Genomic DNA, 25,926 nt, shown 5'->3' on the forward strand with positions numbered 1-25,926 from the left:
GATAGGTATATTTGAGTCAGATTATAAAGTACTCAAAAGTGCTCAAAATGGTCTTTTACCCTAGAGGCAGTAGGGAGCCATTGGAGCTTTATGAGTGGGTGAGTGATATAGTTAAAATTGGGCTTTAGGAAAATCACTTGGCACCTATGTGGAGGATGGAATGGAAAGGTAAGTGGACAGATGCAAGGAAACCAACTAGGAGGCTATTACAGTAGTATAGAAGGGTGGTGAGTAGGGTATGAAGTAGTGTGGTGACCATATGCACGTAGAGAAGGTTTGTGAGATGTAAAGTGAAAGTAAAACCAATAAGACTTGGCAAATGATTGTATGTTGAAGCTGGTGGAGTGGAGAGTTAAGAATTGAGGATGACTCCCAAATGAAAACTGGGTGGCTATAAAAAAATGGTGGTGCCCATGATAGAAGTAGGAAAGTTAAGGAGAGGGAAGAGCTTGGGGGAAAATAAATTCTGAGTTTAAGATGTATTTGGGATAGCAAATGAGAAATATCCAATTGGCAGTTGGTAATATAAACCTGTATCTCAGACTGGAAATAAAAAGAGATGAACAAGAGGGAGTTGGTGAGACCACTGAGAGATAGATTCTAGAAAGAGAAGTGGATCAAAGACAGAACCATAGGGTACACCTACATTTGGGGGGTGGGAGGGGACAGAGACCATGATGAAGCAAGAAAAACTAAGGAGAGTCCAGATCAGTAAAAGGAGAACCAAGAGAGAGCAGTGTCATGAAAACCCAAACTGGAGACAGTATCCAGGAAGTGATTAATCTATAGTGTCAAGGACTGAAGAGAGGTCAAGAAGAATGAGGCCTGAAACGTCATTGTTTTTGGTAATGTGATTTGATAATGGTCATTAATAACTCTGGAGACAGTATATCAATAAATATAGTGGGAAAAGTTCTCTCTTGTCATGGAATGAGAAGACAAGCCCTGAAGCTATCACTTATTAGCTCTTGCTGCATAATCTAGTTGGGTTACTTGACTTGTACTTAAACCTGTTTTTAATCTGCAAAGCCAAGAGAAATAATAATTGCATTACCTCCCTCAATAGGTTGTGGTTATGAAAATATTTTTAAAACTTTAAGACTATATAAATGATGTACAAGACTGAATTGGGCAGGACCTATATCACCTTTGTTTCCTCAGGGCTCAATGCCTTGCTTATAGAAAAGCACTTTCACGACAACCTTGTAAAGTAAGTTCTGAACAAATATCCGATCTGGGATCTAGCCTTAGCTAGGTCATTGAACTGTGACCTTGGGCAAGATTTTTGAACTCCCTGGAGCCTCCTCTGTAAAATAAGGACTAGATGGTCTCCAAGTTCCTTACTCTAAAATTCTATGATCCTTTGAGATATTATCAAGCTCTCTGGTGAGGGGTGGGGGGGAGGAAGGGTAGGGGTAAAGTCACCATGCAGAAAGGAAAAATTCAATGACCCAAAAGGTGGCAGTAAAGGGCCACCTATAACCACCCCACCCCAAGGGAAAGCAGAGACCAGATCCAATTCATTTATCAAATGCCTATTAGGTGTGGACTGAGTGCCAGATATTAGAAGATATAGAAAAATAAGACATAGACTTTGCCTTTACAGACAGAATTTACAGTCTAGTAAATGACCTTTCTCCAAACAAATTTTGCTCAGTGACACCTGAGGATCTTTATTTGTAAAATAGTCACCATTAACACTCTCCACGGATTCTTAACCTGTGAACTTATTTATTTCTTAATATTGTGATAACTAAAATATTTCAATATAATTGGTTTCCTTTGAAATCCTATGTATTTTTAAAATATTATTGCATTAAAAATATTTATGCATTTAAAAACATTATTCTGAATTCATAGGATTTACTAGGCTGCTAAAGGGGTCCATAACACACAAAATGTTAAAAAACCCTGAACTAGATGATCTAAGGTCCCTTTCATGTTAGCTCTTTGAGGCTCCCAAATATTAAAAGGATTTTGATCTATGGTCCATGGGAATAAACTGTACCTTTTGGAAAGGGGAGTAGCACTGTCTTGATAACTTGGAGAATTAACTAGGTGCTTTGGGGTGGAAATATGCCCCACCTACTTTGTCCCACCCAGAAATTTCCCTAAATTGGGACGGTTTTTGAAGCTTTGAGTTGGAATCAAGGAACTTTTACCTGACTTTCACTTTCTAAGAGGACTGTTTGAAAGCCAAATACCTCAGGCTATTCCACCAATTATCCTCCCACACCCCTTACTATAAAATAAATTCAACACTATTGTGCTGTAAGAAATAAAGGTCTGGCTTCAGAGAAACCTGCTAAGATTTGTATAAAATTATGCAGAGCAAAGTGAGCAAAACCAGAACAGTTTATAATATAACAACATTGTAAAAACAAACAACTTTGCAAAAAAATTAAATTGAGCTATTTCTTAACTGGTAGGAAAAATGAAACAGGGAAGATGGGCATTAACTGGTAGGGTGACTTCTTTGGTCTTCAGAGGCTCCCCACTGCCCAAAGTTCAAACTCCTTAGCCTCGCATTTAAAGCCTCCCACATTCTGATTCCACTACACCTTTCAAAGTTTGGGTCCTGTCATTTTCTTCAGTACTCTGTATTGCTCCAGTCAACACCAGACTTTTCTCTGCCCCTTCAGGAGCTGCCCCACCTCAGTGCCTTTGCTCATACTGTCTTTAGCTTAAATGGCCCCTCTCCTCTATCCACTTAATTCCTGTGCATCCTTTAAAACAAATGTCATCATTTCCATGAAACTTTCCCTTATGGGTAGGAACCTTCCCCTTAGACTTCACTTGACCTATTTTATAACTCTCTAAGGCAATTATCATGCAACATTGGGCATTACAGAAGTTGATCTCAGCCTCCAACTAAAACTCAGGCTCCGTCAGGGGACCCTTTAGATAAGAGGGTAGTATTATCTAAACTTTGAATATCCTCTAGTACATGATAAGCACTAGATAAATTTTTTTTTTAAATAAACGGATGTTCCTAGGGGAATATACCTAGACTAAGGAGGGGCCTCTGTTACTATCCTACTATTTACCCTTCTAAAATCTATACCCATCAGACTCAACCAATCACCAGCTTTCTTTCACTTTACTTTGTCTTCTAGTCCCAGGTCTCTAGTCGCTGGGTGGGATGGGACTGAATGCACAGGGGCAAATACGTGTACATAGCAAAAGTCGATACACAAGTGTGGGTGAAATATATCCAATATATGACTGATCAAGCCTTTGCTCAAGACATGGATGCATAAGGAAGCAATGTGGTATAGTGGGAAAAGCACTAGAGTCAAAAGATCTGGATTCAAATCTCAGCTTTACTTACTACCTATGCTCACAGAGGCAAGTTATCGCCTCTCTACCACTTCAGTTTCCTCACCCATAAAATAAGGTCCTTTCCAGCTCTGATTCCTCTGTGGTGGTATCTAAGCCTTCTCTCATCTGGTCCAATGTATTACTGTGGAGGGTAAATCAGTAGGGCCAAAAGGTTCAGTGGTGGTATGGAGAGCTGGGCAGTGGGATCATGGCTTCAAAATAGTTCATGACACATAATGAATACGTGACTCCTTCGTCACCCCACCCCAACTCCCAGATAAATCCCACCTTCATCCCCTAGACTTCTTTCCCTCCCTGTTCCCACTGTTCACACAGCCAGACCACATTCCTCTGAAAATATGTAATATCTTGAGTTTATTTGAGGTTAGGGGATTATGCTTGTTCTTGGGAAGGGGTGGGGGGAAATGTTCTCTTCTTGACTCTGAACTTCAGGCATAAACCAGATCTCCCTGCATTCCTTGTACACACACACAGCCTGGCTCTTCTTGTCCTCCCTCCTCAAGTCTCTTATTCTTTCACCAGCCGGTAGATGTGATGTTGAGCTCCGTGCTCACTTGCAGACACTTCAAACACATATGCAATACACAATAAGGTCTCCTGGGTATCTCTGTTGGTCACCACCTAGATGCAGGAGAAAGAAGACTGATGAGGTCCCCCAAAAGATTCATGTTTCCTGTACCAACTTGCCCTCTCCATCTCAAAGTTTTGAGGTTCCCCGTAGCTCCAACCCTTGGCTACAAGGAACAGCCTACATCATCTACTGTTTTCTCTTGAGCTTCAGCCACCAGTTCCAAAGTTTCCCCTCAGTCCTCATGTTCCCACCCTGGAATCCCACCAGTACAAGGTCCTGGAGCATTCATATCAGCACACACCTGAAGAATAGTGAAGTTCTCCAATACGCTGTTCATCATATATTTCTCTGGCAGGTGCTTTAGCTTATGGATGAAGTTGATCATATATTCACAGAGAGGAGACCGGTGAATTCGGTAGGAGTAGTGGCCATTCTCATAGTGGGCATACTCTGTCTGCAGGACCCAAGAAAGAGCTGGAATTCAGGATCACTTTACATGCCTACCTCTATTCCCCGTGCATGTACTTTAGCCCTTATGTTTGCCTCCATTCTAGAGCAAACCCAGTAGAAGGATTCCCATAAACCCCAGAAACAGAAGCTGGTGAGAAAGGAAATGGATATGGGTGTTTCCTCTGGGAGCATGAAAAAAGACTGTCTTCTTTAATTGGAGAATAGCAATATGGTTCTGCCCCACCCCCAACTCTAGTCCTCCCTTCAGTAATTGGTGGAAACTGTGGTACTTTGTACAGAAATAGTTCATTAAGTAAGCTATGGGGCAGTGGGAAGAGTAAGAGGTAAGAGAATAGAGAACTTTTTATCGCTTATTTTTCAAAGAAATGCAAAATTATTACTTCACATTCAAGAAGTAACTTAATTGGTCATCATAGTGCTACAGGGGATCTGCTTCAATGAATACATAAAAGTGATTCATAAGGAATGAGATATGCAAAAAGGTATCATCACTATTTCCTGCAGAAATTTAGTCTATGTAAAGCAATCACCAAAACAATGAGGTGTTTTTTTTAAAGCCCCAAATTAAATTAAATTTTAAAAGCCCCTTAGCTAACAAATTCTTGATTTCTTCCCCAAGCAGAGATGTGGCAGCCTAGAGACATACCAATTTATAATACAAACTCATTTGTAAAATATTATAGAGGAGAGAGACAGAAAAGTATAAGCTGTATCATTTTGGAAATCAGTGAAAACAGAAACAAATCTGCAGAAAGCTTAGCTAAGCTTTCATCCCAAGAGCATCCCTAAGACCCATCACCACAAGAGCATTAGTAGGTGACACACACTGTTAGAGAAGGCCAAAAAATACAGAAAATGAGAGATTTGCCAGCATTTCTAAAATCTATTTTCTTCATCAATGTCAGTGGATGCACCACATGTGGATTCTAACATCTCAGTTCCCAATTTGGTATATAAGGAAACAGAAATGGCACATAAGAAGATGAAGTTTGGAAATGTGGCTGGAGCTGGGCAAGGGAAGATGTAGCTCTGTGCTGGAGGGAATATAATCATATACTCTTGAATGTATTAAAGGATCATTTTATAAGGTATCTCAGGAAAGGAAATCTATTTTCTAAAATGGAACAAATAGAAAACAATGTTCCTATCCTAAAAATAACAGCAAACATACATAAATAATAACTGATCTGTATACCTAGGCAACCTGTGACCTTAGACCCCCACCTCCCCAGGAACCTTTAAAGTTTTTCATGATTATGGCACTAGAGTAGGCACTATGTATACAGAGTTGAAGGTCTTCCGCAAAGAGAAAACATTTCAAGGTGATTCCATTTCTCTAGAACTACCACAGTTCACATAATTCAGAATATTAACAAAGGGCAAATCTATGTTTCCTCCTCCATATTGTGGCTCCTTCCTTTGCTGATGCTTAGCTCCAGATCCTGCTTAGCTCTAGAATTTCTCTTCTTGGTTCAACATTTTAGCATCATCCAGGAACTCTTCCTTTGTGTCCAGGGGGCTCAGTCTAAAATTTCTTCTGTCACTGCACTGTTGCCCAATTATGTTCCTATAATTCCAAAGCTGGCCCAGGAATTCCTTGCTACTCACCCTATAACTCTATCCATTTGTACACCTGGAGCCACACGATTCTACATCCTTCCTTAGAGAGGCTGTGGAACTTTAGGACTGTGAAAACTTCCCTCCAGGAAACCAGTCTCTCTATATCTGACCAGCTTCTCTCTGATTATGTCAGCTTTGTGTCTTTGACAGTTCTTTGTCTTTTTTTTTTTTTTTGGTTAGGCAATGGGGTTAAGTGACTTGCCCTGGGTCACACAACTAGTAAGTGTTATGTGTCTGAGGCCGGATTTGAACTCAGGTCCTCCTGAATCCAGGGCCGGTACTCTATCCACTGCACCACCTAGCTGCCCCCCGTCCTTTGCCTTTTAAGGGTCAAGTCCAGGGTTGATAGTTCAGGCACATGACTAGCCAAGACTTGAACCAATCATCATTTATACCTTAGGATGGTAGAAAGAGGACAACCAGGACCCAGAACAAGCTAATTCACAACTTGATAAAAAATAAACAAAACCAAGAAAACTAACATGCACAATGACTAAAAGATAAACACAAAGACAAAAAAGCAAAACCGAACACCTTATTAGAGAAGAATTTTTTTAAAATGCCTCCTTCCCTTCATTGCAGAGTTAGCGTTGAATAATGAATTACCTAGTCAAACACAGTGAATGTGTTTGTTAGAACTGTTGGACTGCTTTTCTTCCTTAATATTTGCTGAACAAGGGAGGAGGCAAGAATGTATTTAGAAACAAATGGGATACAAAAGCAGCAGATATCAACAAAGAGATTAATTTTTTTGAAACCATATCAACAATGCCCCAACAAACGAGGAATTAGTCATGGAATGTCCCAAGAAAGTTTTGAAATGCTTTCCACCTATTTTCTCATCTTTATCAAATTTTTATGAGCGTTATCTGCCTAGGAGTTGAGGTTATCTTGGATGAAAATACGAAAAGGAAAAATATTTTCTTTGCAGTCATAAAATTGACTGAGAAGTACAGAAAAGATCCTATGTATTTATAATGTTCACTGATTACAGAAAAGAATTTAATTAAAGAAATTAAAAGCCAGCATTTATATAGCACTTTAAGGTTTGCAAAGCACTTTACAAATATTAGCTCATTTGATCTTCACAATAACCTTGGAGGAGGTAAGGTGTTATTATTTTTCCCATTCTACAGATAAGAAAACCTGGGCAGAATGAGGTTAAGCGACTTGCCCAGGATCATACAGCTTAGGCCATATCTTCCTAATTCCCAGTCCTACATTCTCTTTTCCATGCCACCTAGTCGCTTTGAATGGTAGGCAGATTTAAAAGTTCTCTTCCAAAAAGAAGTCTCCCATGGACTCAACTCATGGAATCTCTCAAAGAATTTCAACATTATATAAAATTCATTGATAAATGTAACCACAGAGGTAATTGTATTCAATGACCCTCTGATTGGTACTGTCAAGTATAAAACCGGGAGATTGATACTTGCCCAAAGTGTTTGACATTTTTATGGACAAATGTCCTCATAAGATCCAAATAGAAGAGGGAGATCTTCTGGATGTTCCTGTTAATGGATGATATTATGTTGATACAAAGCCCTAGACTATTATAAGGCCTCCTCAGTGAGATAAATGGTAACTCAAAAGAGATTGGCTTAATGACTCAAACAAGTACATTCATTCAATAAAAACCAAATAGATGAAAAAAATGCATATCATCCAGACAATATTCTCCTGGGTATACTATCTGACTGCAGGTCTTAGATTTGCCATCATCTCCAAAGGACCAAAATTGCCAGTGGCCCAATAGACCCATAGACATGTAGTGGACATAAGCAGGCTGTAACATATTACTTATGTGCAAGAAGTGGTTTCAGGGAGGTTTTAGATCATCAGAAAAGAAGATAGCCTTCTATGTGATTACAGTAAATTATATTAGTTGGATAGCCCAAATGTTGGACTAATACCCATGAAATGTGAAAAAAGAAAACAAAACACAAACCCTAGAGGAATGCCTCTAACACACTGGGTCTCATTAGAGGCTCTATGGTAAAATTTGAATAAGAATCATCCAGGATAAAAAGGCATGGACAATCTGCAGTTATGGAAGGTATACCCATATAAATGAAACCATGGATGCAAGACAATATTGAAATAAAAATAGTTTGTAAATTAGTACACTGATTGCTTGTTTGTATGCAAATAATTGCTAATATGCACAATAAAACTTCAGTCTCTTAAACTTATTTTGTTATTCCATTAACAAACCTGGCTAAACCCATAGGTAAGTTAACAATATTTCTTAGTCCATCTGAGTAAGTAAAACTTCAATGAATTAATGAGGTTTTACCATATTTTATAGTCAGGACCCAGCACAGTGACTTGAATATGGTAATAAAGCAAATGCTGATAACATTTTTATAAAAGGAACATGAGTTATTTTGTTGAAGTTAATATACACTTTTCAAAAGTGTAAATAAATTGGAGTTTCTGACAAGTTAAATGTGCAATTATTCATTATTTTGTTTATTCAAATGTTTGTTTTTGTTGATGGTTACTAAGTTTAGAGTTAAATAACTTTCAAAAATTTTTTTAAAAAAGGAGATCCAAGGGAAGCTTAGTGGAGAAGGCAGAGGAAGCCAGCCTCCAGGATTCTCCTTGTGGGAAGTGGAAGCCTAGAATCAGAGTTATATCCTAGGGAGATAAACTGTGTCAACATCAGGGAATAGTACCCAGAAGTCCTAAGCTTGCTTCAAGGCAGAGCTCTAAACATGAGGCTTTTCTTGAGCTCTATGGAAGAAGAAATCAGTACCACACCTATACTTCTGGCCCTATCACCCCCTTCCCCACCCCTTGTAAGTAGGTAATTGCTCACCTCTACTTTCTCCACCACCTGTTTGCCAAAGGAGCAGACTTTGGTGGAGCAGGTGATGATCATGTTTTCAGGACTCTCATACTGACTGGAGACACCATAAAAAGAGCTGCCTTCGTCCTCGATGTTGGTGTTGAGGTCAGCCTGTTGGGATAGATACCACACAGTGCCAAATAGTTCAGAGGAACCAGACATCCTCAAGTACCTTAGAAGGTCATTCTACTTAACAAAGATTCAACAAGCTAAGGGACTAGAAGAAAGTGGAAAAACTTCAGAAGAATTTAGGCAGTGATTACTTGAAAATTCACAGCTGGCTAGCAGGTGGCATGGCAAAAAGAACACAGAAAAGGAAATGATCTAGTCATGTAATAAGGACTAGGGATAACAGATGGACACTGAGTATCACACTGTTATCTACAAAATAGCAAAAGAACTGGAGGAAGAATGCACATGAAATGGTGGCTTTTCTATGGAGGATTCATGGAAAGACACGGACAAGAAATACATAGGATGAGAAGACTTTAAAGGGTTGCAGTGTGCACTACCCACATCATGGAGATCACTGGATTTGGCATCAGAGGACCTGGGTTGAAATTATTATCACTGCTAGCTAATTGGGGGCCCCTGGGAACAATCACTTTATTTCCCGGGACTTTAGTTTCCTCATCTACATTGACTTGGATCATCTATAAGGTCTCTTCCAGCTCCAAATTCTCTGATCTTATGGCATCAAAGATAAACTCTTCATGTGTTATAGTTATTCCCCTGTTAAGCTTCATTGAGCTTTAATTTCAATGTAATTTAAACAATTGACTTTTTCAGAATCAAAAAGACCCTGGAATAAGACAGTTACTTATATACCTCGAGCCCTAGGCTGTATTCCTGTGATCACCAGCATAATAACAAATGACATTTATGCATAGTGCTTTAAGGTGACATTTATACACAATGCTTTAAGGTTTGCAAAGCACTTTAGGGATACCACCTTATCTGATACTCTACACCTCCTGGCAACATACACACCATGAGTATTATTATTCCCATTTGACACTCAGTCATTCTATACTTGGGCAAGAGCAGAGTACAGATCAATGTGAAGACTCCTAAGAAATCCATCTAACGCCCCGAAGTCCCCATTCCCAGACTAGGTTCAACCCTCCCACCTTAGCTTGTAGCGTTGGTCACAATGGGACATAAATGGGATATATCATTAGCACAGTCCTAAAAAACAGAGGAGTTTCTGGACCTAGGATGGTATTAGATCCAGAAATCAAGGACCCTTCTTTCCCAAGACAAGCATATAGCCAACCAACATTTGGAAGGACTGTGCAGTCATTCAGTCAATTCCACTCTTGGCCACTATGGGGCAGTCAGTTATAACTTTTTCAAAGGAAAAGGATAGTTTTTCTAAACTGGGTATGGGAAAGTCTTCAGGGAAGGGGTTGCTCTACAAGCTTGTATATTAACTGGTATATTTCAAAAGGATTCAGATTTGGAACTGAGAGATCATCTAGTTCAACCTCTTCACTTTGCAGTTGAGGAAACCGAGGCCCAGAGAGTTAAGTGCCTAAAATCATTCAGGTAGTAACTTCTGGGCCAAGGTTTTCTGACTCCAAATCCAGAACTCTGTCCCCTATACCATTTTGTACTGTCTACTACGTTGTAGACAAGGTGCTAATCTCAGATGGTAGAAAGAGGAGTTCCCTATGCCAATGAAATAATAGGTTCAGTCCCTACTTATACCTCTATATGTAGCACTTTATGGGTCCACCATGGACATCACTGTATTTGATCCTAAGAACAATGCTGTGAGATATCTAGGCAGGTAGAATTTCACAGAAGGGGAAACTGAGTCCCAGAGAAGAGAAATGACCTGTCCCCTCTCACAAAGCTAGGCGATGACAAGGCTAGGATTTGAACCTGGTCTTCTGACAACAGATGCAGACTCTCTCCCCGCAACCTCACTGCTCTTCATAAATGATTAACCATAAGAGTCTGTATTAGTTACTTCATACCTCTCTGGGCCTCAATTTCCCCACTTATACAATGAGTGGGTTAGACTGAAAGATGGAAGCAGGAAGGGTTAGAGTCACTTCCCCGTACTAACCGGCCCTATTGTCTTCTCCTTTAATGCAGATCCTGATTTCAGCCATGGTGAATGAACAAAACATCTAGAGTCTGAGGCCCTGGAGTTGAATACTAGCTCTAGTATTTATGCCCTGGGTGAGCTTAGGTAAAGACCTTCCCCCTTCCACTTAAACATATCTATACAGCTCTTGATTTCAGCAGATGAAGCGAAGGAAGCCTACCGCCACCCTGTCCCTTCTCTGTTTTCCTAGGGGGATGGTCTATCCCCTAAACAAAACTTGGTGGTTAGTGGGCTTGGGTTTGTACAGTTTCCAAGGCAAGCACATGTAGATAAGAATTATAGGATCTGAGAGTGGGAAAGGACCACAGAATAACAAAACCTTGGGTACTTGGGTACTGAAGGGACTTTATTACCAACCCGTTCATGAAAGAGATCACCACTATCAATCAATCAATTAATCAACATTTATTAAGCACCTACTATGTAATAGGCACTGTGTCTGGCAAGTGGCCATTCAGATTCTGTTTAAAGTCCTCCAGTGAAAGGGAACCCTCCACTCCAAAGCAGTTTGTTCTAATTTTGGACAGCTCTCATTGTAAGAAGTTTTTTCCTGACCTCAGACCAAAATTTACCTCTCCTGCTTCTGCCCTCTGGGATCAAAATGAACAAATATACCTCTTCCACACGAGAGATTTCAAAAACTTGTGAACAGCTATCACATACATTCCCCCAGAATATTTTTTCTCCAGAATCTCTAGTCCAACTCCCATATTCCACAGATGAAAAGCAAGGATCAAATAAGATGTTCCTTCTTCTGTTGTACTACTCAGACAGTAAGTGGCAAAGTCAAGATTTGAATGCAGATTTTCTGATTTTGAATTAAGTGTTCTTTTTAGTATGTGCAGGATCTCTGACTTTCTTTACCAACACAGATGTCAGCCCATCTTTTGACTTACAGGTCAACTTTAGGGAGTTGCTTAAGGCACAGAGAGGTTAAATGATTTGCCCAGTAATACACGGCTAAGAGTTGTTAGAATCCAGCAGTGTCTGAACCCTGGTCTTCCAGACTCCAAGCCCAGAAATCTCTCCGCTACACCATGCTGCCATTACACTATGCATAAATTCGGGGCCTGAGCCCTTTAAAAGGGAAAACACTGGGGAGCCTGGGCATATGAGGAAAAGCCATCACACATCACACATCTGAACAGTGAGTTGGCACACAATACCTTGAGTGGAGTAGCTCTTTTTTCACCTAAGGACAGATGTGTATAAAAAAAAGATTTCACCTAAGGACAGATGTGTATAAAAAAAGAGAGGGGACAGGGGCTGGGGGGTAGTGATGGTGGTGAAAGTGGTCAAAAGACACAGAGAAGAATGGAAAAGAGAAGAAATCAGGGTGGGGAGTGGCAAAATGCATACATACACACATTTAAGTTTAATCTACTTTATTAATACTTTTAAGTCTAAGACAATCAACAAAACAATAAACTAAGCCCTGATTTGTAGAGATTGACAATTTCTGGGGTGTGAGTGAAATTTTAACACAACTGGAAATTTAACAATCAGCTCTAGATGGTTAGAACTGGCTCCAACACACCCCTGTTAGCACCCATGGGCCATTCAGCATAATATTACAAGGCAGCCTATGTTGAATGCCAAACTACAATCATGCAGCTCAGTGAAAGGAGAAGTCACAAGAGCTGGGTTCCAGTCCTAACTCTGACACTTACAAGCATTCCCCTGACCCTTATTTAATTGTCTGTAAAACTGAGGTTAATAATAATTATACTACCTGCATCATGGCACCATTGCAAGGAATGAGCTCTGTAAAAAGCTTTAACAGGCTATAAGTATGAGCTATTATGATTATTGTCAAGTCTCTTCTCTGGCCCTTTACACAATTGGTCACCCACTCTTTTTTAAAAAATTTATTTTATTTTCAATTCACAGAACAAAACAAGCATATCCACAACAGTACAATACAAAAGATGACTGCACATGAAAACCACAAATCTACCAAGTACAACTTGCTATTCTCTCCAAATATACAACAAAGTTAGCATAATTTTTCTTTTTTCTTCCCTCCACATCACCCCCCTCCCGCCCTAGAGACAGTTACCATTAGACACAAATAGGCATGTATGTGTAAAATTATTCTATATATACTTTTATTTATCAGTTCTTTCTCTTGGTCACCCACTCTTGTCTCCTTCATCTTTTTAACACAGTCTTCAACTTCCATCCCACATTTCTTCCCCCAAAGCTATAAACCCAGGCATTTCTTGCCCTCCCTATAATGCCTTCCCTCTTTCTCCACCCCCCTTAACCCTCCAAAAGGTTTTTTTCCCTTCTTTTCTCCAGTCTAAGAGATACTCTCTCTCTCTCTCTCTCCTCTCTCTCTCTCTCTCTCTCTCTCTCTCTCTCTCTCTCTCTCTCTCTCTCTCTCTCACACACACACACACACACACACACACACACACACACACTCCATTTCTGTAGAAGATTCTGGTCCCAAATTCCCTACCCTCCTGCCCTCTCTGTGCCCCCTCTCACTCTCCTAACCTATTCATAGCTGTGTGTGTGGGTTGGCAGCTCCCAAGGAAAGCAGTTAACAGGTGTGGGGCATCGAATGACTGGCAAATGAGCCAGAGCAGCCGCAGCCCTAGTGTGGGGGGCTGGAGGTGCTCGATTCATTGTCATGTGCTGGCATGCGAGCAGGCCAGCCAGGAGAAATGTCAAGGGCCCAAACAGGATTGTCAGGCTAGGGTTAGAGGGAGATGATCAGAGGGCAGGCACATTATATATTCTTCCTTCCTCTGGGCTCCCTGCCCTAGCCCAAGTTCTGCTGTTGAGCCCAGGAACTTTTCAAGTTGGAAACCATTATTAATAAATAGTCATGAGTAGTTCAACAGTTCTAACCTCACCTCATGGGACCATCCCACTGTTTGCAAATGGACTTGTACCCCAAAGCCAGGAGAATAAAGTTTGGTTGAAGATATCTCTTATCTTGGGAGGTAGATACCCCAACTCTCCTTATTCATGTTTAAGATTCTGAAAATTCTATAAATAAGGTATAGCTATAGAAAGTGATAACTATCTCACATTTTGAGGTTATCTAATTACTACCAACTATCTTGTGACTATTGGTTACATCACAGAACGCTATCAAATGCCTTACTGAACTCTAGATTTTCTGTACCCGCAGCTCCTGACCTGCCAACCACTCTAATGGCCCTATTAAAGAAAGCAAATGAGGGTAGTCGAGCCTGACTTGGGCACAAACAAAGCTGGGCAGAAACTAAGCTAGTGGATGACACAACCAAGATTAAAAAAAAGACTTGGATGGAAACAATGTCCTAAATCTATCAAAACAGAGTTTGGGAGGATTCCATATGAAAACTTGAATTTAGGGGGGTTTTTGTTTGTTTTTTAAGAATGGGAAGGGCAAGACTTGACTAGCTTAAGTGAAAAAGACAAGGTGGGGAAGGGGGGAGTTAGTATTGCAAATTCAATTTGAGTTAGCATTGTGGTGAAGCTGCCAATAACCCTAACGTGATCCTCAGTTATATTTATAAAATCATACATGATGATACGGTCAGTAGTAACTAAATAAGATTTCATAAAGTTCAAAGAAAATGATAGGCATTATGCTTTAAGGAAAAAGATAGCTCAAAGGGGCTGGGAGGGCTCTCAAAAAATGAAATTCTGACAATATAATCATTAATGAGAAATTAATTGACGGTAGCAGAGTCAGAGCTTCCTAGTGTACCCTCCACCGTACCATGTTACCTCTTAATCCTTTTTCTTACTTTCTTCTCTCCTCTCCTCTCACAAAAGCCCAATATGGTAGACAAGGTGAGGGAGGGAAGGTAGAAAGAGACGGTCAGGGTTGAGAAGAGTGACAATTCTATTTCATTTTATCCCTTTCATCACAGCTCCTGGACACTAGGAATCTTTTCTATTTTTCAGAAAAGGGAAACTGAGGCCATTGAAGAAATGGATTTGTGCAAGGTCACATAGCAAGTCAATGGTAGTGATAGGGAATCACAGGAGTCCCAAACCTCAGATCCTACTTTCTCTACAGATCCAAACGATACAAGCTAGTAAGTATCTGAGGTCACATTTCAACTCAGATCCTCCTGACTCCAGGGCTGGTGTTCTATCCACAGTGCCACCTATCTGCCTCTCATACTCTAGATCTTGTATGATCTTGTCCCATCACTCAGAAGTATTTTATTTCCACAACACATAACTCTGAAATTCCTATCTCTTTTTTAAGCATTTATTAAACTCCTACTATACGCCAAGAACTGTGCTAAGTGCTTCACAAATATTATCTCATTTAGTCTTCACAACAACCCTTTGAAGTAGATGCTATTATCGGACACGAAAGGGTTAAGTGACTTGGCCAGGGTCACACAGCTAGTAGATATCTAAGGCCAGATTTGAACTCATGTCTTCTGATTCCAGGCCCATCTCTAACCACTGTCCATTTATCTAATCATAATCCTCTGTCTTTCCATCTCTCTCTCTGAGCCTCACCTCTCCTAACCCTATTTCCATCCTCACCACAATCTCCAGGCCATTACTTTTGCTTTGTTCTCACTTTTCCTCCTTTCAAAATCTTGACCTTTATTTGGCCAGTTCAGTTTTTTTAGTTCAATTTAGTTCATACCTTCTAACCATATTCTAAGTATATTCCTATTATGCTATCTCTGAAACTCCCTTTCCCAGTCTTGGATTACTCCTACCACTGGCCATCTCTGTTTCAGCTCTTCTGCCACAGAACACCATTGAAGGAAGCTGCACAACCTGTTGACTGAATTTACCATAAATTTTTGTTATTCATTTTAAACTCACTAATGCAGAAAAATCCCTTTTGCTCCTCCCTGATTGACTCTATGCATCCCCCACATCGGCTGGCAAACCTTTTCTTCTTAAGCCATCTACACAACCCCCCTCTCTATTCCTTCTCAGCAGAGGGCATCACTCATTTTGTACTTCACTATCTGTCAAAAGCACCTTCTCTTACCCAGTTCCTCACTTCAAATCACCTTAACATCATTGTACATTCTCTACTCCTTTGGTCTCCTCCTCCTCCTCCTCCTTCTCCTTGAAGCCCCTTTATTTGTGCTCTGGATCACATGCCCTCCCATCTCCCCTTTGATCATCCATCTCTCTATAATTTTCAACTTTTCCTTATTCTTTTATTTTCTTTTATTCCTCCTATTATTTCCTTATTCTCTGGCTTTTGCCCTGCTCCCCAGAAACATGCCCAAATGTCCCATATCCTTAAAAAACACCTTCATTTCACCCTCAAGTCATCATTTGGTATCTTTCTTCTCTTTCACAACCAAACTTGTAGAAAAAAAGCTGTCTATATTTTATGCGCATCTTAAACCTAATGTATCTAAAATAGAATTCATTCTCTTTTCCTCTAAACCCACTCTTCTTCCTAACTCCCCTGTTTCTGTTGGGGATATCATCATTCTTCCAATCACCCAGGTTTGTAACCACAGAATCATCCTCAACTCTTCATTCTCACTTACTCACTGTCCCTCCCCCACTTATCTAATCAATTTGATTAATTCTATTAACTATTATTAATAATTAGCTATAATAATATTTATAATTGTGTATAATAGAAAAATTATAATATGATATAATTAATAATAAATAATAATTGATTCTATTGATTCTATTAATAATCAGTATTATTAATTCTAGCTCCTCAGCACATCTGGCTTTGTTTCCTTCTCTCAACTCATACTACAACCACACTAGCCTGGGTCTTCATCACCTCTCGCACAGACAATTGTAATAGCCTCCAAACGAGGTTACCTGCATGCCACCTATCCCCTCTCTAATCCATCCTCTACTTAGCTGCTAAAATGATATTCCGAAAGTGCAAGTCTGACCAAGTCACTTTCTTCTCAAGAAGCCTCAGTAGTTCCCCATTGTCTCATAGATAAAACATAAACTCTCCTGTCTGGCATTTAAATCCTTTCACAGCATATGCTGCCAGGATGATTACACACTAGTCCCCCAACATGATTTATAAACCATTTGAACTGGCCTATTTGCTCTTCTCCATACATGACAGCATATTGCCCATCTCCCATGTCTTTACACAGGTTCTCACTTAGGGTTGAAATGCTCTCCCTCCATCTCTTGAAACTCCCAGCTCAAACACCTCCTCCCTTCCAAGAGGCTTTTCTTGATTTGTTAGTGTCTTTTTCCCCTTTCTGTGTTCTTTTGTGTTAGATTTGTCCCTCTATAAGCCTTGTGTCCCAGGTCATACTATAAACTAACCAAGGTCTTGGGCACAGAAAACAGAACAGTTATAACCGTGATGAATCTGAGAATGAAAAGCTGAGTCCTTGACATCTTCTGAGCACGGGACCTGGAGTCAAGAGCTGGGATCAGGTCTGTCAGCCAACCAGTATTTATTAAGTACCTACCATATGCCAGGCACTATGCAAAGAAAAGACAAAACACAGTCCTTGCCCTCAGGGAGCTCAGTCTAAGGGAGATGGAAATGACTATATACAAACAAGATACATATAGGATAAACAACTACAACACTCACAACTGTGGCCAAGCCAGTTAAAATCTCTGAAATCATTTCCTCATCTGTAAAATATGTATAAAACCTACCTACCTCACAGAGTTGTTGTGAGAATAACATTTTATAGACCATAAAATGCAATATAAATATGAACTATCGTAATTATAATTTTTACTGTTTCCTAATCTTTCAGGTATGTCTCTTGCAGAGGTCACAGGACCCCAGCAGTTAAAGGTCATGGGACCCTTAATGGGGTCTTTGCACCAGGTCTGCACTCCAACTCAATGCTGCCCTCTGGACTACTTCCCAGACCCAGAATGGTGCTTCTAGATGTAGCTTAAGCCAGTGCTCAGCTCTATTCCTTCCTCTGAATCAGGGAAGACCCTAATAAGTTGGTGGAAGAGAGATGGACTAAAGTATGCAAAAGTAATTAATATGATTTAAGTTTTTTCCCATAGATGTGCATGCAACACGCACTCTTTATGCAATGGTTTCTTCCAAAGCACTATACTATAAGGGACAATGGTAATACTGAAAGACACTTTAGATATACACAAGATATTAGTACAGCAGTAGTACTAATTGGCTATATACTGGCAGAACCTCTTTTTAAAATTTCTTAATCAAAGCTAGAACTAAGATGATTTCACTGGAGCCTATTTCTTTTATCCTGACCCTCTTAAAGCACCCCCCCATGACCTTCAAGGGATCTGTACATCTGCCATCTAGCCATCTAACCCCAGTGTCTGTTCCTGGTCTACTCAGCCCTGGTCCATGCCAAAAAGAGGAATAGAAACAGCTCTGCTATAGGAGACTGGGGCTAGCTGATTATCCTTTCCTCTACCCAGGTCTCCCACACAATTCATCAAGCTCCTAGAGTAGTTATCCATCTGTCATTTGGATACTAAGCTACACCCTTGCTCTAGTCTTGTTCTATCCTATATCAGGAGCAAGAGACCTGTTGTCAGGGACAAACAGGTTTTAACAGTCAGACTCCTACTCTTCTTTTAGGCAGGATGAACTAATGGAAAAAACCCTAGACTTTAATACTAAAAATCAAGAGACAGTGCCACCATTAACTCTTGTATTTGAGCATGGCCTCAATTTCCTCATCCTGTCAAGTGGGAATAACAATACTTATTAGACATAATTTCCAGGGTTGTTACAAATATCAAATGAAACAACATACGAAAAAGACATATAAAGTCAAAAGGACTACACAAATTTATAAAATGAGGATGCTTTCCTTATCATCTCCAAGATCAACCCCACCTCGAAGAGTTTATGGTTCATGGGACTTGGAGCAAGAAGGGACCTTGGTTCTGATTTCTTGGTTCAACCCCTTGAGGGTTCTTGATGATGGTCCAAGGCATTCATACTACAAAAACTTTAATGTGAAATGTAGTTGCTTAAATGTTATTGGGCCTTTTTATATAAATGTTATTTCTATTCAATAAAAATTTGTAAAACAAAGAAATTTCATATGTTCTTGCAGATCTAGTAAGCATGAAACCTTGCTAGATCATTTCTTTTACTCTTATAGAATGTCCCACATAAAATATTTGCAATCATTTTATAATTAGTCTTCTAATTTTGTATTTGGAGTTTTCATAATTCAGGTAGAGTTAAATTTTATGTTTTGTGATAAAAATTTTAATTTGGAGTTTTTTTAGACAGTTATTTTAAGCATTTAATGAATAAATCTAGAAGAATATTACCTTGGGGTTTCACAACATTTTGTTGTTGTTGTTAAACAGGGTTTGAGAAACAAAAAATATTGGGAACCACTGATCTAGACCACTCCCCTCATTTTACAGATAAGAAAACTGAAACCCAGAAAAGTAAGTTAGCTTGTCGAAGATAATCAGTAGAAAAATGCGGATTCCAAGCCTGGATCTCCTTCTACTACCCTCACTGCTAATGGTCCGTAGTAAATATAAGACATTTAAAAAAAATAATTACTGCCAATGCTTCTTTTAATGCTATAACTCCTTTCTTTTGGTAGGAGGTATTTTATGCTCCTATTACTTTCTAGGTTTCCTTATGAGGAACAATAAATTCCTATCATACCACAAAAAGGGGGAAACTGTGACATCATTGAAGGAAATAGCTATTGGTCATAAGACAAATGACATGAACCTGTGGTTTTGAGATTATATTCCTATACCCCTACTCTATAATGGTCTTTCCACTTATTTGTTCCATAGACCTACTTCAAAATCCTGCTAAAAACTTACTCCACTAAGGCAATTTCCCTAATTTTTTTCCTAATGATCACATTCCCTCTAGCAACCTCCAGCTCTTACATGAATGAGCAACCCTTCCTAGCACATAGGAGATACTCAATGTTTGTTGAATGAGCTCAGTTTTCTAATTTCCAAACTATAAGGTACTAATAAGAAAGTTTAATGTCTATTACAACTCCCTCCCATGATTCAGTTACTCTTTGAGTTGAAGAAGCTATAGTGAAAAAGAGAAATTCATTCCTTCCTATTGGGATAAAAAGTCCCAACCCCATGGAAGAGTTGTGACCTCAGTCCACTGGGCTTGGCTGAGGAAGTAGGAGAGGGGCAGACCTAGGGTCAGTGTATGGCACAGTTGAAACACCCTTTTGAAATACTCTTTTCCCACTTGCTGCCCTGACTTACTGGTGTGTGACTGCAGGCAAGTCACTTAGGCTCTTTGGACTTCAGTTCCCTCATCTGTAAAATGGGGATAATAACAGAACCTACCTCACAAGGTTATTGCTGGGACCAAATGAGATAGCATATGTAAAATGCTTTGTATATGTTAAACTCTTATATAAATGTGTCAATGATGATGATGATGATGATATAAACTTCTGTAATTTTAATGACCTTTAGAATCTGAGACCCTGAAATTATATGCCAATGGGATACAGCTTTGGCTGATAGGGTATATTCATTCTTGGTCACAACCTCTCTGAATTCTTTTCTCAGCATTTCCACCTTATCCCTATATTCTTTGGCTCTACCCCCACACCATGTTCCCACTCCCATATGCTACTTCCACCCATCAGAGAAGGATATTTTCCTGTAATTCCATCCGTTAGTATCAGTGGCCCACCACCATTTTAGTTTCTATCTTTTGGATATTAGGGTCTCTATTCCCTGGTTCCATATCCCTCTCATTCAGTCTCTCTGGAACTTTCTACCTATAGGGCATTAGACTCCAGTATCCAACCTCTACCATTCTTGATTCTTATTCCTACTCAACATCACTTACTTACCCAGAACTTGACAAGGAAGAAGGCATTTGAGGGTCCTCGTTCAAAGAGCTCCTTGAGTCCTCCCTTCTTATCAGGGAATTTGTCATAGATCTGGTGGATGTCCACCGCTTCGAGGTAGGGGTCACTATAGCTGGGACTGGACTGGCCAATGTGTACAAACAGGTGCTTGTTATACTGTGAAGAAAATGGTGGGATCAGAAGTGAGGCAGGGAGACAATTTCAGGACTTCGTGGTGTAGTCCAAAGAGTCCTGACCTGGAAACTGAGGTTTAACTAGTGTAATCTTTGCCAAGGTACATCCCCTCTCAGAGCCTCATTCCTATTGGAGGGCTAGACCAGACTGTCTCTAACATGCCTCTAACATTCTGCTAATCTAGGTAGATTAATAACTAACACTTATATAGCACTTTAAAATTTACAAAACATTTTATATGTATATATACACATTTTTGTTGTTGTTCAGTCAGTTTCAGTTGCGTCCAACTCTTCACAATCCCAATTGGGATTTTCTTGGCAAAGATACTGGAGTGGTTTGCCATTTCTTTCTCCAGCTCATTTTACAGATGAGGAAACAGAGGCAAACAGGGTTAAGTGACTTGCCCAGGGCCACACAGCCAGATGTGAACTCAGGAAGATGAATCTTCCTGATTCCAGGCCTGGCACTCTATCCATCACACCACCTACCAGCCCTATATATACACATACATATTTATTTTGTTTGAGTCTTATAACAACCCTGTGAAACAGGTCCTATTACTACCCCCATTTTATAAATAAAGGAACTAGGGCTCAGAAAGGATAAATGACTTTGCCCAGAGTCACACAACTATTAAGTGTCAGAGGGAGAATTTAATAATAATAACCGACAGGTATATGGTGCATTAAAGTTTGAAAAGTACTTCTCATGCATTACATAACGTGAAACTCACAACAATCCTGGAAAGTAAGTGCTATTATTATCCCCATTTTGTAGATGAGGAGACTGGGGCATAGAAAGGTTACATGACTTGCTGAGGGTCATACAGCTAGTAAGCATCAAAGGTGAGATTCAAACCCAGCTCTTGTCGACCCTGAGTCAAGTGCTTTGCCCACTACTCCATGCTGCCTCCCCTGCTTCCTTCCAGCACTGCCCGTGACCTTTAAGGGATGAATGTCTAACATATCCCATATGCGGAAGCTCTGCCTAGTGTACCTCTCTATTGTTCTTTAAGGAGTATCATTGGCCAGGCAGGTTGGGAGATCTTACATAGTAAAAAGGGTTAGGCAGGGAGGTGTGGGTGATGGTAATAAATTACTCTTCCTATTTTATTTTGAACATATTTTCTCCCTCACACCTACCCAAATCCACTCCAAAGGGGGAAACAATGAATCAATTTGAGAAATTATTTAAACCCAGTTTGGGAAGAGGTCAGAGACTACCTTTGGTGTCTGTCTTCCTCTTCAATGGGATGTTGTATTAAGGCAGTGTGGAACGCAGGAGGGGGAGAAAGAGGGGAGAGAGAAAGAAGCCTGGAAAGATAGGGAAGGGAGATAATCCAATTAAATTAAAATAAACCCAGGGATGAGAAGACGAACCCCCATCTGAAAACTTTGGAATGAAATTTATATGTTCATCAAAAGATAAAGTCAGAGAAAGGGAGAAACAGGAACACAAAAGGAGAAAAGAGAAAGGAGAAATGAAATCGAAGAGGGAAAAGCAAGAATGAAAATGAGAGAGAACCAAGAAACAGAGGACTTTCCTCAAAGGGGGGAGAGAAGAGAAAGAAGAAGAGAAATGAGAAGGGAGAACAGGTAGAAACAGAGACCAGAAAAGAAATAGAGAGAAGAGAGATATGCAGAGGGAAGATTAAGAAAGAAACAGAAATAGAAACAAACTCAGAGGAGGCAGGAAAAAGGGATACATGGGATTACGAAGAGCATATACCTAGACAGGGAGGGAAGGATGCCCAGACTCACAAGTGTAAGGCCAGGGGGTCAGGGCCTACCGTGTCTGGGTCCTGTTGCTGCTCCAAGAAGGCAGAGAACTCTAACATCCAGAGCTTGGAGCTGGCCACACTTCGGCCTTGCCATGGAGGGGTTGATGGCGATAGGGTGGATCCAGCAGGAGATTCAAATCCTGAATACAGGGGGAAAAGCCAATGGGGACCAGAGCAGTCCCTCCTCACACACACCCATTAAGGAAGCCTCATGTGCCCTTTGGAAACAGTGGCATGGTAAGGGAATGAGTAAAAGTTCTAATGTAAGTCTTTGAAGGGTAAGGCTTGTGACTAATAAATAATACACCAAGAAACACCTAACTGTGTTAGACCAAACCAGTATCATTTGGTACCAAACAAAGAAGTTCTGGAGTAGGGACAGGGATACCTTTTTCTAAATCTGCCACAGACTTAATGGAATTCCTTAATCCCTTGCTCCAAATCTCTGCACCTCAGTTTACCCCATCTCATAACTCCAGATGTGGAAAGGAAAGGGCATGGTATAATAGGAATAGGAAATAGTGGACAGGGCTCTAAGGGTTCTGGAGACAAAGATATCCAACAAGATGAGGTGATTCATATACCCAAAATTGAGAGAGACTGGCCATGGAGCCAGTGGCAGAGGTTAGAGAAGGGATCTACTGTCCTCACCCCTCAGAACTGTTAGGTCAATGGGTCTCCTCTTCTCTCTTTGCATTCCCACTGCACCCATCCAAGCTGTACTAGGTTTTGAGCTTGGAGGTATTATTAACCCCCAAAAGGCAGAGTAGCCTGACAAGAGAACAAAGACTTGTACAAAGCCTTTGCCAAAACCCCGGGGAAATCCAGAGTCAACCATGTCCCGGAATATCAGGAATCATCCCAACCTGCAAAAAGGGGGAGGGTAAGAAAGTGTCTTGTCTTACTGCCTAGGATGGAAGGTGATTGTGCCCACTCCATCCCCTCCCCACCTCACACCATGTGATAGAGACATGGATGGAGAGATCACCTGGAAGAGGATAAGAAGGGGCCCATATAACAGGCTCACACAGCTGAAAGAATCTGGTTACAATGGCATCTATCTAACCCTATATGCCATTGCCCTAGTACTGACCCCACTCTTCTTCCATACCCTCCCTGCTGGTAAAGGCTAGGGCTCTCTTAGGCTTTCTGAATTGTGGGGAAAGGGTTCCACAGGAGGTGAAGCTGAGCAGAGGGTAGTGGGGCACAAGGGGCAAAAGCTGCACAAAGAGGTCAGGCATGCAAGTGGCATTCATTTGGTATGCAAAGGAAGCCAGACATTCCAGCCAACCCAAAAGCATTTGAGCTGAGCTTGAGGGGCTAGGCATGCTAGCTGTATGTCCATACACGCCAGTGGAGTTAGACATGCATGTAGGTTTCATGTGCTTGCTGCCATAAGGTAGGCTATCTAAGTAATGGGATGTACAAACTGAGTATACAATCAGTAGGAGGCAAGAAAAGAGTACACACATTGGGGTTTCAGGTAGGCATGTTATTCCTTGAGCCCAGAGCATGGGATTTGGGGAGGATGCCATGCAAGAGAGCCATGCAGCGCTGACCCACCTGGCAGAGGGAGCGGAGGCTGAACAGCATAGGTTTGTTGAGAGAAAGGTTTCACACTGCAGGAAACATGGGAGAGAGACTGTCAGCTGAGCTTTGATTGGAGTTGGATACCCTCAATAGGAAAGATGCTGGGGCCCCAACCTTAAATGGTCTATACAGCAAGCCTGTCTGCCCTTCCCACACAGCTCTTTCCCCTTACTTTTTATATTTGATCCATAAAGGAAATATTTCCATTGCTGAAAAAGGTAAGCCTCTGATGGACATATTGCATAGACATCAGGCTTCCAGCTCCAGGTAATCCTCTTGGGATTCTGGGCCCAGGGAACCTGATTTAATTACTGCTTTAGTGATGTATTAACAACTGAGACCCAGTCACTCCAATAAAGCTATAGAGACTTCAAATTACCAATCTCCAAGCATTAGCTGTCCTGGAAAAGCTGCACTCAGGCCTCTGTCTATCTTAGAGGCCAGCCCTGGTGTCCATAGCATTATTCAGAATCTGGAAGCTGATGGGAGGACAGGTCTTGTAGGTACAATATACATTGAAGGGTTATGGAGAGAGCAAACAAGAGCAGAGCTCAGGACATACTCACTCATGGGAAGTTCCGGCTTGGCCTGGCAAAGTTCCTTGCCAAAACTGAAAGGCAAAAAACAGAGTCAATACAGTTTAGCTCCCCACTAGGGCTATGACTGAAAGCAGAAGAAATGGAGACAGGGGCCTGGGTTAGGAAGTGAAAGTTTGAACCTGAAATGTGGGCTCCCTTTGTCCCATAAAGGCCGAGAACACTGGAAATTTGAAGGAAAGGGAGCAAAAGGAAGAGGAATGACTAAGTGTAAAGGACAGGCTACTAGAAAAAAGACTAGCAAATAAGAGGCAGGAGCCACTGAGGGTAGAGTTCAATCAATAAGAATGGAAGCTGTGGGTTTGTTCTTTAGCATCCCTTGGAAATCTACACTAGGGCTGTGCGTGCACTGAAGCCCTGCTCTACCTGTTTTTAGGTGAACCATGTCTAAGGGCAGAGCATTGGCAGGGGATTGGAGAGTGACAAGTAATGGAGAGAAATTATGGGTTGTGGCTGTGAACATAGATCCCAGTTCAGTTTCATCCTTAGGCCAATAGCTTTGTCCAAACGCAAGGCTTTGTTCTCTCCTCTCCAACTCCCCAAGCTAGAGAGGAAGCAGTACTCAAAATCTGGACTGCATTGTGCTTGGAACTTCTTAAAAAGGATGGGGCGAGGAAGGTGAGAAGACGAGGGGTGGTTTAACCCTTTACTGTAGCTTGTCCACTTACCCCTGAGACTGCTGGGTAGGCTGGTCCCCGGGTAAGGGCCATTTTATTGTGGAAGGCTGTAGCAGAGATGATCTGAGCAGATGACATGGTAGCCATATTCTGTAGGGCTTTGTCCTTAGCTGCCTGATCCTGAGGAGAAATGGGAAGGGATGATATAGCAGTGATCTCGATGCAGCAGGAGGACAGAGAGGAACAAGGCACATGTGTATAGAGAAGTCAGGGAGGAGAGGATTAATAAGGGAAGAAGGTAGCAGTCCCCCTGCCCTAGTGAAAAGAGCACCTGCACAGGAGTCCAGGAAACCTATATTGTAGACCCGACTCAGCCATTAATCAACTGTGTGACTGTGCACAAGATCTCTGAGTCTCAA

General features: G+C 40.9%; 1 protein-coding gene across 3 annotated transcripts in view; it reads right to left on the reverse strand.

Moving 5' to 3' along the window:
- Window positions 1-3,673: 3,673 nt before the first annotated feature.
- Window positions 3,674-25,926, reverse strand: part of TEAD4 (TEA domain transcription factor 4) — a 69,137-nt gene continuing 46,884 nt past the window's right edge. For 2 of the 3 annotated variants that reach the window (XM_078155952.1, XM_078155949.1), the window contains 8 exons: window positions 25,559-25,687; window positions 24,861-24,904; window positions 24,268-24,323; window positions 22,714-22,844; window positions 20,730-20,903; window positions 8,826-8,966; window positions 4,215-4,367; window positions 3,674-3,963 (listed from right to left, as the gene is read on the reverse strand). In XM_078155952.1, the coding sequence (XP_078012078.1) occupies window positions 3,850-3,963; window positions 4,215-4,367; window positions 8,826-8,966; window positions 20,730-20,903; window positions 22,714-22,844; window positions 24,268-24,323; window positions 24,861-24,904; window positions 25,559-25,687 (942 nt within the window). In that variant the 3' untranslated portion in view covers window positions 3,674-3,849. The remainder of the gene's footprint in view (window positions 3,964-4,214; window positions 4,368-8,825; window positions 8,967-20,729; window positions 20,904-22,713; window positions 22,845-24,267; window positions 24,324-24,860; window positions 24,905-25,558; window positions 25,688-25,926) is intronic. The other variant, XM_078155950.1, reaches the window with a different exon arrangement.

The sequence above is a fragment of the Phascolarctos cinereus genome, unplaced genomic scaffold (assembly GCF_003287225.1).
Source record: "Phascolarctos cinereus isolate Bilbo 61053 unplaced genomic scaffold, phaCin_HiC Scaffold_1;HRSCAF=81, whole genome shotgun sequence".
Classification (NCBI taxonomy): domain Eukaryota; kingdom Metazoa; phylum Chordata; class Mammalia; order Diprotodontia; family Phascolarctidae; genus Phascolarctos; species Phascolarctos cinereus.